The 12,083-nt window shown below is 44.6% G+C and overlaps 1 protein-coding gene across 6 annotated transcripts in view; it reads left to right on the top strand.

Annotated features, from left to right (window-relative positions):
* The window catches only part of smap1 (small ArfGAP 1), a 105,151-nt gene extending 95,075 nt beyond the window's left edge, over positions 1–10,076 (top strand). For 5 of the 6 annotated variants that reach the window (XM_083650335.1, XM_083650334.1, XM_083650333.1 and 2 more), the window contains 2 exons: positions 1,538–1,758; positions 7,505–10,076. In XM_083650335.1, coding sequence (XP_083506461.1) covers positions 1,538–1,758; positions 7,505–7,651 — 368 coding nt within the window. In that variant the 3' untranslated portion in view covers positions 7,652–10,076. The remainder of the gene's footprint in view (positions 1–1,537; positions 1,759–7,504) is intronic. The other variant, XM_083650332.1, reaches the window with a different exon arrangement.
* Positions 10,077–12,083: the final 2,007 nt, after the last annotated feature.

Raw genomic sequence — 12,083 nt, 5'->3', positions numbered from 1 at the left:
TCTTCACAAACTGAAAGTTCCCCTGTAGCTGCTTTAACTCATTTAACTTGAAACTTGCAGACACCCTGGTATACTGGTATTCTACAGTAAATATGTAATGAAACTGCATCATGGCCATCACATGAGAGGTGAACCGCACTGACTGTGCAATATCCAACTTTTAATAAAAGACCAATATTGGCAAAGTCAGTATAATGAACTACAATGCTGTTTTTCAGTCTGCGAGCCGCTTATAAACAACCTAAAACTCCAAATGTCAAGGATACCTTTAACACGTTAACTGCCAGCGACGTATGCATACGTCAAGCAGAATCCAACCGTTAACTGCCAGCGACGTATGGATACGTCAAAAAAATCGTTTTTTTTTTTTTGACGGTGGATCCTTGATCTGGCCCTTTTGCATCTTCTATTATACTGTTAGAGCCGCCGGGCGTGTGCAATCCATTCCGCCGACCCACTGAGTGGCGACGGTGCTCAGACTATTGAGTGTTGTTTGGCCAGAAACGCACGCATTCCAGCTGAGCTCAACCGAGGACCCAGAAGCGAACGAGCCTCATTCTCATACTGTAGGCGAAAACCTTTCACACGGGCGCACCCGTGCGCCGGGGGCTTCCACAGGTGGACTGGGTGGAAAGCACACTTTGAAGCGCGCAGCATAAGCCTAGAGTCACACAAGGCTTCGTCAAAGCTCTCAACCGAAAATCCAAGAACGGATTAAGCCACATCCATGCTCGCCGACGAGGGACCGCCAGAGAGAGGCTGCTGCTCACTGCTCAGACAGGCAGGAGAGACTCTGGCTTGTGACTGACAAACACGGAGACACGCCCACGGAGGGAGGAGTTGTAAGGAGAGGGGGTGCGGGTGCTGCTATGGAGGAAATTACTGTTCAGAACTATATTGTTTATGTCTGATGTCTCACTGATGCCAAAAATAAATGGTTAAAGTGACTGTTTGATATTGAATTTCACAAAACTGCGATTATCTCAGCTTTTTGTCTCAGACCCTGAAACCATGCTGTACTCAACGGCTAATATCTACATAACTACTAACTCTACAAACTAACTCTTTTAGACAGAGAAAGCACACATTCTATTAGTACTTTTGTGAACTTTGTGTTGACAAACTCCAAGCAGAAAATTATCCTTGGCTCGCGTAAAATGAGCCAGAATCCTCAAAAAAACCCTCTGGCAAAAGCTACCTACAGTAAAAAAAAAAAGGCTGGCAGTGAATGTGTTAAGTGTGAATGGTTGTTGGGTCTCCTGGGTGTCTTTGGTAGCCGTACCCCAGATGTGTTTTCAACCAAATCAGCTGGGTAATGTTGTGTGGAAACGGCCCTCCGACCCGTTTAAGACATTTCTTATTTGGTGCTGAAATGAGTTGTTTCCCCACATTTCCCCCAGGTGAGTCAAAGCCCTACTGGAGTCACCGCAGTTTGTCAGGAACCAATTTATACGCTTCACCCCGCCTGAACGCACCCAATTCACACTTTCATTTCCTGTGTGTGTGTGTGTGTGTGTGTGTGTGTGTTTCCTCTCAGCAGGTGTGTACATGGGCCAGCCTCAGATGCACTTTGCCCCGCAGGCCTTCGCCCCGGGGATGGGCGGAGCCGTCCCGCCCGCCGCCATGCTGGGCGCAGGAGGGGCCATGATGCCCGGGATGGCCCTGCCCAACGGAGGCTACCTGGGCATGCAGCCGGCCGGACAAGGACACAACATGTACGCCCTGCCACAGCAGCAAGGCCAGTGGACTATCAATCAGGTAACACACACATGCACATGCACACACACACACACACGCACGCACGCATGCACGCACACACACCTAGACACACACTCACACACACACACACACACACACACACACACCTAGACTCACACACACACACACACACACACACACACACACACACCTAGACACACACTCACACACACACACCTAGACTCACACACACTCACACACACTCACACACACACACACACACGCACACACACACGCACACACACACACACACACGTCAGCAGAGCAGAGGCGGAAATAGCAGCACAACAGCATAAACACACTAGGGGTAGCAATGATTAATTGATCTTCACATTTAGCTCATATTGATATATTTAGCTCTGGTAACCTAAAGGGAAAATGTGAAATATCCTCTCAATTCTGTGTCTTTTTCCTTTCATTATGACCTGTGAACGAGTTCCATTTGGTGTCCTTTCTTTGCCTTTTTTGCTTTCTAAATGGATCTCCATTGTTTTGGCTTCTGGAGTCTTACAGAGTCTTTTGTATGGACCAGTTCTGTCCAGAACCCACCGCAATAATGACCTCACACTTCAGCCTCTCTCCAAGCCCCAGAAAAGACCGTTTCATCAAGTGTTTATTATACAATGATGTCATGGATTTCTTTTCTCCTTCTGTCAAGTCACTTTCTTGTCCCATTTGTCCCTCAATTCAACAGCCCCAGTGTCTTAGAAAGATGAGCAGATACATCATGATTTCACCCAAGTTCAGTGGGATTCTTTGATGCAAAAGGTGGAGGGACAGTGAGTGTCCAAGTCAAACTAATAATCAGCTTAGATGTGATTTGACATTGTTATTCATCCTGACTGGGTTCAGCTCTTCAGCTTTACAGCCAGTGGAGAAGCTGTAGACAGTTAGAGGTTAGATCTTTACAGCCAGTGGAGAAGCTGTAGACAGTTAGAGGTTAGATCTTTACAGCCAGTGGAGAAGCTGTAGACAGTTAGAGGTTAGATCAGAACAATAAACAAACCACGCTTCCATGCTGCTTTCACATTAGCAATGGTGTTCATTCACGTGTCAGAGAGTCTGTAGCTTTACAGAATGCAGAGACTCTGTAACTTTACAGAATGCAGACAGTCTGTAGCTTTACAGAATGCAGAGAGTCTGTAGCTTTACAGACTGCAGAGAGTCTGTAGCTTTACAGACTGCAGAGAGTCTGTAGCTTTACAGACTGCAGAGACTCTGTAGGTTTACAGATAGTCTGTAGCTTTACAGAATGCAGATAGTCTGTAGCTTTACAGAATGCAGAGAGTCTGTAGCTTTACAGACTGCAGAGACACTGTAGGTTTACAGATAGTCTGTAGATTTACAGAATGCAGATAGTCTGTAGCTTTACAGACTGCAGAGACTCTGTAGCTTTACAGATAGTCTGTAGCTTTACAGAATGCAGATAGTCTGTAGCTTTACAGAATGCAGAGAGTCTGTAGCTTTACAGACTGCAGAGACACTGTAGGTTTACAGATAGGGCTCTATTCTCCCACAGGCCATCGGCGCTATTACGGGCCTTAACCGCAAAAAAACGTGCCTTGCGCCTGTTTCGGCAAGATAGCAATAGGCTTTAGGCTGCCAAATGCGCTTTAGGCCGAATGGGCGTGGCGCAGTCCCAAAGTGGGCGTGTCGGCGCTAAATACCAGCCTAGTGATATCTTGGGACCTGGCGTACATTTAGCGCTTTGCGCTTTTGAAAAGCAGGCCTATTCTGTGCCTTCACTGCCTCTTCTCTGTCACCCTTCTCTCTCTCTCTCTCTGAGTTCCCAGCATGCATTGTGTTTCTCCATTTCGCTACTAAATAGCAACCAAATGAGCCAAAATAGATATAAAAGGTAGTTCTAAATTAATGTGTAATGGTAACACAGCCTGCCATTGTCAACATTTCAATATTGGACCAAATAAAACATCGAAATGAAAACACCACCCTATGTGAAACATATATGTCCTCCTGGGCCTATATATACCCCTTGTCGAGTTAACGTGATTTAGAGAAGTAACAGCGGAACGCGCTTCGGAACGCGCTTCTAATGGCATCTGCTATACTGTGATGTCCCTCCAATAACTTGGCCCTATTTCACATTTAGTTTTACAATAAAAACACATTTATGCAATGACTTGACATAATGTAGGCTATATTTATGTGCATCATCCTTCCTGCAGCAGGCGAGAGAAAATGATATCTTTCTGGACAAACTTTCACCAATCTAATAGGCTATATTTTTCTAGCTGATGCATAGAACATTATTTTCACTTTGATATTGCTATAGTGTAGCGTATTTACATGCTTGCAGTATTTAAACTGCAGTTAGATTGGTTTGAGAAGCATCATAATATGGAATAATAGCCGATATATGGAGACAGACGGGATGAAGGGAGGTGGGGGGGGGGGGGATCAGAGGCTTGGGTTTCGTCTGGTTTTGCGGGACCAGTGGAATTGGAGCTAAAAAGGCAAGCGTGCCATTCGTTTATTGCACTTATCCAATGAGCATGACAGTGCATAATTTTACGCCTAAAAGGCGTGGTTGTAATGCTTTGGGCTGCATCTAGCGCCAGCACGACGATATCAAGTGCGCCTGTCCACGCCCACTGCTTTGATCTGCGCCTGCCGCTCGGCCTAGAAACTGCGCCGATGCAACGATAGGGCCCACAGTCTGTAGATTTACAGAATGCAGATAGTCTGTAGCTTTACAGACTGCAGAGACTCTGTAGCTTTACAGATAGTCTGTAGCTTTACAGAATGCAGATAGTCTGTAGCTTTACAGAATGCAGAGAGTCTGTACCTTTACAGAATGCAGATAGTCTGTAGCTTTACAGACTGCAGAGACTCTGTAGCTTTACAGACTGCAGAGACTCTGTAGGTTTACAGATAGTCTGTAACTTTACACACTGCAGAGAGTCTGTAACTTTACAGATAGTCTGTAGCTTTACAGACTGCAGATAGTCTGTAACTTTACAGATAGTCTGTAGCTTTACAGACTGCAGAGAGTCTGTAACTTTACAGATAGTCTGTAGCTTTACAGACTGCAGAGAGTCTGTAACTTTACAGACTGCAGAGATATTTGACCGGGATGAACAGAAAAACAGGCGATGCTTCAGAGACAAACAAGACAAAGCTCCACATGGAGCAGGACTTGAGAGTGACAGTATCAAGCCATGCGTGTGCCGTGCCAAACAGCCACATCACTAATACACTGAGCTCACACACATTGGCTAACGCTAACTCATCTTTCTTGCCAAATATCAGTCCCCCCCCCCCCTTTCTTATTTCCCCCTTTTTTTGCACAGATCGCACTAGCAGTGATTGCACATTTAGGGCATTGATTTTTCTCTATTTTTGAAAAAGCCATTTTGTCAGGCGGGGGCCATGGCAATCTTTCTTCCTCCAAAGGGCGTGACAGAACAAGTTTGAGAAGCACTGGGTTAGAGCGATATATGGAGCCGATATTGGCCTTTTATTAAGAATCCTAAAAAGATCTGGTCATCATTTGTCCTCCTCTGATATGATGGATATGATTGATTATTTGTGTATTCTATAATTGATCAATACTGCACTGTGGGAAGACAACCTGAATTGAAAGAGACATTTGGATCAGATTCTCAGTATTAACCTGGGTTTGAGAGTTAGTGTACATGATCTCAACACTGTTTCAGAGGCCCTTTTTTTCTGCTAAGAATACAATTCTGGAGGTTTTATGTTTATTTTTAATTTTATTTATTTATTTAAGATTTTAAGATATTGAATAGAGGCCCAAAACAACAGCTATACAGCAGCCTTTATCCAAAAATATTGGTATTGCCCTTCAAAACCCATAGCGGTGAAACCCTGGTAGGCAGTAGTAGTGGGTGTCCTGGCTGACATTCACACATAGAAATGTGCTGTCCTGGCTTGGCTCGGCACGAGCCGGCCCGGCCCAGTGGCCCAGCGGCCCAGCAGCGCGGCTAGGAGTCTTTCCATTCAAACAGCCGGTGCTACAGGCTTGAAGGTGCGTCTGTAACTGTCCAAAAGCAGCAGGCTGTATCATGGCTGTGTGACGAGCAGTTAAAAAGTCACGGCTGTATAAACAGTGGATAAACATTTCATTTCCTATAAGAAGTTATAATAAAAAGCCTTCGGTTAGTATTTGTCTGTGTATTTGTCTTATTCTCGTGGTTAATTGGCCAAATGTAGATGATGCAACATCACACAGAGATATTTCAATGTAGCAGAGAATGTTTCAGGATCTAAAACATCAGTGGTAAACGTCAGGTTTTTGGTGTCCGTCCCTCAGAAACAAATAAACCTTTCCCACTAGCACTTTTGCCTGAGCCATGCCATGCCATGCCATGCCGGCTTTCTGTTTCCATTCCAATGTTTGAAGTGCCAAACCGGGCTGGAGATGGACCTACTCCGGAGTGGGGGCAAAGCACGCCGGTCCCATCTCAAAGTGGGCTGCGGAGACGTTTCGCCAACCCGTGACGAGCCCTCTTCTCTGCCTCAAACAGCTGTGTTGCGATGCGAGCATTAGGTTGCGATGTGAAACCCCAGCTTTTCCTATGGAAAACCTCAAAAAGAGCGACTCTCCATTTTACACATGGACGTTCACTGACCTTCAACAATCACACAGGGGGAAATGCATGGTGGAGAAGCGCCTCACAGGCTGTATGTAAACAATGAAACCGTGTGGAGAAATCTGCTCCCTTGTGTGGCTTTTTTTTTGCAGTGATGCATTTATTGCAAGCCCATAACACACTCATTTGCATAGTGTACATGTGACAATATTTATAGTGATTCAATACTAGTAGAAATTAAACAAAAATGTGTGTGTGTGTGTGGGTGCGTGTGCGCGCGCGTGCGTGTGTCAGTGGATGTAATGGGTTCAGAGAGTGCGACTGGAATGTTTGTGTGTGTGCGTCACGTGCGTTGTGATGGAACGTTGAGTTGAAGAGCGAGCGCTACAGTAGGTCACTATGGCGTGCTTTGGCCTGACACACACACACACACACACACACATCTATATATATTCGCACTCACACACTAGCTCTCAGATGAGCGAGTACCACTGCACCAAAGCACATTTATAATAGATAAGACAGAATGGAAGGAGGAGGGGGGAGGGTTGGTGAGTGGGCGGTGGGGGGGGAGGGGGCAGGTAAAAACCACGGGATGGAGGCGAGGGACTAGAGCTAGAGGCTGGAAAGTCAATTCTCCTCCCCGCCTCTGGGACGTCTGCGTCTATATATTTTGGCTCTGATGGATTCTAACGCAGTCTGTTCCCCCCTCTCGCTATTCATATTTCTGTCCGCTGAGGCCGGGGAAAAGTCTTTTGCGTGGTGATTATCTTTGGAGAGGGGAAGGCGCACTTCATCGTGTACTGGTTGACAGTGTCACTCAGCAGTGTGAGACTGACTACTCAATACCAAGACGTAACGCAACTTGAGTCTATGTTTCCGCTCATCTTTTTTACTTGATTTGATTATTTTAATGTAATGCATCCTGCTTCTTCTTTTGAATTTGATCTTTTTCACTTTGTAGTCTTTTAGTTCTTGATGCTGTTTTTTATTTACGTTTATCTCTTTTACTTAAATCACTTAAATCACTTAAATCACAGAGGCAATCACTGAATTGCCTCTGTGTATAAAACATGCTAAGCCAATAAACGTGCCTTGCCTTGTCTCTCTCTCTCTCTCTCTCTCTCTCCCTCCCTCCCTCCCTCCCCCTTTCCTCCCCCTCTCTGACCCAGATGACCCAGCAGATGTCGGGCATGGCCGTGGGCGCTGGAGGCGTGGCGCCGGGGGCTTTCGGCCAGCCGGCGGGCGCCTCCGTGCCGGGCTGGACTGCACCGCCGCCAGCTTCTGGCCAGACCCTCAGCACCCAGCTGTGGAAGTGAAGGGGGGGGGGGAGGGGCCGCCCTCTCCTGCCCTCTCCGTCGAATCGGGAACGCACAGCGGGGAGGGAGGGGCGTCGCCGATGCACCTCCCGAACCCAACCACACCTTCACCTCTGCTCCTTTTTAAAGGACAAACTGGGCGGAGTCTCTCTCTGGGAAAAAAGAAAAGTAAAGACTGGCAGCTCTTATGTCCTGTCTTTTTATTTTACGTCTTTTCCCCGTTTATTTGTTCTTTTTCCTTGATGTCATCCGGGAAGAAAGAGAGAGAGACAAAAACGGCATTGTCAAAAAAGAAAGCTGCTGGACCAATAACTTTAAGTGTCTATTGTAGTTAACGTTCATAATTATATCATTACCAAAACAGCTGGTTAGTGAGATAGAATTTGAATACCTAGATGCGGTATATAGATATCTTTGTGGTGGGTCGTCCTCGCCCTTCTCTGATGTGTATATTGTAACCCCTCTCCTTCCTGTCCTTAGAGCAAATCGTCTGAGCAGTACTGTATTTATGTGAGTAATGATGTGAACCTTCTCCTGCTTTTCCAGAGCCATAGGAGAGAGAGGTCGGCCCAAGAGCCCGGCCTCGTCTCCACATCTCAGTTAGTTCTGTTTAGGGCTGGGCAATCTGGTTGAAGTCAATATCACGATAATCACAAAGATTTTTGCGGTATTGATATATATATATATCATAATATGGCTCACATTATGCAAAATCTCGTTACATCCAGTTGAACTGAATGCTAATGTTAGGCGTGATGTCAAACAAAATAGAAATATTCAGAAAAAAAAAAAAAACATACTTTATTTTGTCAAGTAAAGTGAGTATGTAAAATGTGATTGTTATCGTTCATTTAGACTAGAGCATTGTTTTTCACGATATCCCAAAATCACTATATCATCGAGATATGATTCCACTGAAAGACGGTAAACGTTCATATTGAATTATCGCCCAGCCCTAGTTCTGTTTGAGTTGTCTTCACCACTTGACGCATTTGTGTATGTGTCTACATTATAGGCTGTGCGGTTTTAAAAATAACTTGTGGAGATTGAGATTCCTCAATAGGGTTCGACTCATAATGGTTTCTGAAGGTGGGATACTAATATTCTTGTATGAAATCTGACTCTTTTCCTACTAAGAAATTATGATTCTGTCACCAAATATATTAAGTTCAGATGAAGGTCATCCCATAGATAACCAGGGTAGTATTGATGAATTCTATCATGAATATATAATCATTCAAACTGTAACATGATTTGTAATAAGAGGCAAATTCTAGGCAAAACCAGGATGTCGGTCTAACCCTGTTTCTCAAACTGCCAGCCAGTGAATAACAACCGAGAACTTCAAAATGTCACACAATCCCTTTAAGTCTTAGTAATTGCTGGGAGGCACATGGTGCCGGTCCCCCGGGTGTCTTTGGCTAGGCCTTTCTGTAGTGTTCTGAAGTGTTTCAAACCAAAATGAGCCTGGGGTTCTGTGGGACGACCCAGTTAAGGCATTCCTGGATCGTCAAAAAGAACGAGTGTTTCCCCCCCGTGTTTCCCCCAGGCAAATGAAAGCAGTTTGTGTCAGCGCACTTTAAATAGCAGAGCAGGTATCTCTCGCTCTATCAATCCTCTGAGACAACGTAACGTTTAACGTAACAAACTGTTAGGGGGGAAATGAGCAGAGATAAAGAGCTTTTATTTTTTGTTGTCATTCCTTCGTTTCAAAAAGCCGACCAATGTGACCCCCCCCCCCCCCCCCCCCCAAAAAAATGTTTTGGCCCGACATTGACCCCGTGGATGACTCTAGACTCTGTTCTGCCATCCGCCATCTTTTACTGTGGTGTTTCGTTGTGTGCAGTAGTACGAGAGAAGCACAGTTTAGTCTTGAGGCAAATAAACCTGGATGACCAATCTGATGGTGACGGACCTGTATGAAAACACTGGATGGGTCCCGGACAGGAAAGAGTTAAGGTGGGGAACAACTACACCCCCCCCCCACACACACACACACACACACACACACACACACACACACACACAGAAGCACACACTGCCCAGCGCTGATGCAGAGATTCTATCTATATGCACATGGGTCCCTCTCTGCCATGCAATAACTACAGTATAGCGCATATACATTATTGTAAATGACACACATATACATTTTCCAATAAACCCCAATGTCCTCCAGGTTTATTTAGAATGTGTTTACATTTTCTGGTGCCTAGTACAGATGGAATGGTTTCCGTGCATTAAAACAGTGAATAGCCATGAACTTTTTTTCTGTGATCATCATCTTTCTCCAATGACTCTTTTGAACTGTTTAAGGTGCAGTTTTATCTTTTTTTTAGCTTTTTAATCAGTTTTGTTCCTGGTTTTATTTGTTCTGTTCCAAAAGGTTTACAAGAGGGTCATTTGGAATAAAAGTTGTCCTCCTGGATTTGGTCCGAGTTTTCTTTTCTTATTTTTAACAATACACCTATAGCTAAACATTCACACGCCTAACACACGTTCAATCGCTCTCATGACCTTCAGCGTTCAGGACAACGCCTCTCTTTATGAATATGAATGTGTAATAATGCTTCGGAGCTGTGAACCCTGCGGTCTGTGTGATGCGTGCCTTTTTCATCCCTCTCCCCCCGGTGCGTTTCCTTTGCGAGGCGAGTCGTCTTTGTTGTCGGGCAACAGAGTCTCTACATTATTGAAGACGTCTTGTCAGCAGAGATAACCTCACCGTGTCGCGTTGAACCGCGCAGCGCATACTCAACAGCAGACAGCAGCTTGCAAAGGTGCATGACGGGGGCGCCCCAAGTAAGGTACTATGAAGCGTTCTGGGTGTGATACTGTAGCTGCTACATGTTCTGTAGCATTTTTAACATCAATAATAAATCATTACCACGTTCACTTTGAGACATTGGTATAATTACTGTAAACAAGCAAGACCATCAGCAAAAGCTACTGGTCTCTACAATGTGTTTTACACATAGACTGTATTCAATGGAGGTTATTCATGAATCAGGCATTCTGATGCCATTTTAGCTATGGATTTATTTATTTTTTAGAAAGACAATTTGTGTGTGTGGGGGTTGTAGAGAGAATTTAGATGTTGTTATACCCCCTCTAGCGTAGGGGGCGCTAAGTGCATAAAGCTACTCTTTGTTGTGGGACTTCAGAGGAAGTCCATAAAAGGAAGTGGTTAACAGGAAGAAGGGGTCATTCCTCAGGAGCAGGGAGAGAGAGGGGGGTGAACCACAGTGCTGTGAGACTTTGTATTTGTAAATAAACCTTTTGTAATACTTTTACCTTCTAGTTGCATTGGTTTTCTAAACTTAGAGTTAAATTCCTCACGACAGTTTGGTGTCCGAAACCCGGTTCGAGGAGGGATACTGGGAGATTTTAGTAGCTTGCTGGATGTCTATTTCTTGTGGAAGTGCACAACGCAGGATGGACAACTCAGCAAAGGAGCAAAAGTCAACAGGAGGCGAGTATTGTTTTGATTATGTTTACAGAAGCAAAGTCTATGAAAACTAGTTTGTAAATATATAAAGTAGTCCTTAAGATGAGAGAGTTTGTACAGGACTGTAGACAGGAACAAAGGGCCGGTTTGCACAGAGGGGGGAGGAGAAAAGGGGGAAGGCCTCTCCTGTCTGAGTGAACAGGCCTGCTGGATTCTTAAACATTTGGGAAAACAAGTTAATTTAAAGTCTACGTTGGGTTCAAAAGTCAAATCTCTCAGCTTAATGTGTTTGGTTAAGTTTTGTATTTTGTTAAATGTTGCTGTGTTTTATAGGAAGGTGGCTTGAAAAGTTAGGCAGAGAGAGCGGGGGTGGTATGTTAGCAGGGGCTGTTGGACAAAAGGCAGCGAGAACAAAGGCCTCTAACTGCAGCCTGAGTAGTTTCTCCTGGGGGGGGGAAGGTAAACGGAAATGGAGGTTACAATATTTCTGCCACAAGAGGGAAGTTCTGTAAAGTTAATGTCTAAAGTTTAATTAACTATAATTTGATTTTCTTGGGGTCTACTGTAGCTAATGTTAATTTGGGGTTATTTCACACCATGCATATAGGCTACTGTAGCTAAGTATGGCTGGACCATGCTGGCTCTAAACTGAGAAACATGCTTTTCCAATGTATATAAAGCGGTTTATCTGTGTGTAATTGTAGTAATACCGGTAATGTATGTTGGGTTATAGGTTTTTCAGAGAACAATTTGTGTGTGATTGTTTTGTGTAATGTTGTGGTTTGTGGTTTGTATGTTTAAATCGTCACTTGAGGAAATGATCAAAGTTTAGTGGTAACAACAGGGCAGATAGGTGTATGGAAGTGTGTGTGTGAGAGAGCCTAGCGAACAAAAGGGACTCCCCACAGAGACAGAGAGAGGGGGGGGTTGAAAGAGTTGAATGATGAACTTTTGGCTCACTACACTAAATACAAATGTAAATCTTTTCTA

The sequence above is a fragment of the Poromitra crassiceps genome, assembly GCF_964638095.1.
Source record: "Poromitra crassiceps genome assembly, chromosome: 14".
NCBI lineage: Eukaryota > Metazoa > Chordata > Actinopteri > Beryciformes > Melamphaidae > Poromitra > Poromitra crassiceps.
The sequence above is the reverse complement of the archived record's forward strand: the minus strand, read 5'-3'. Positions and strand labels throughout refer to the sequence as shown.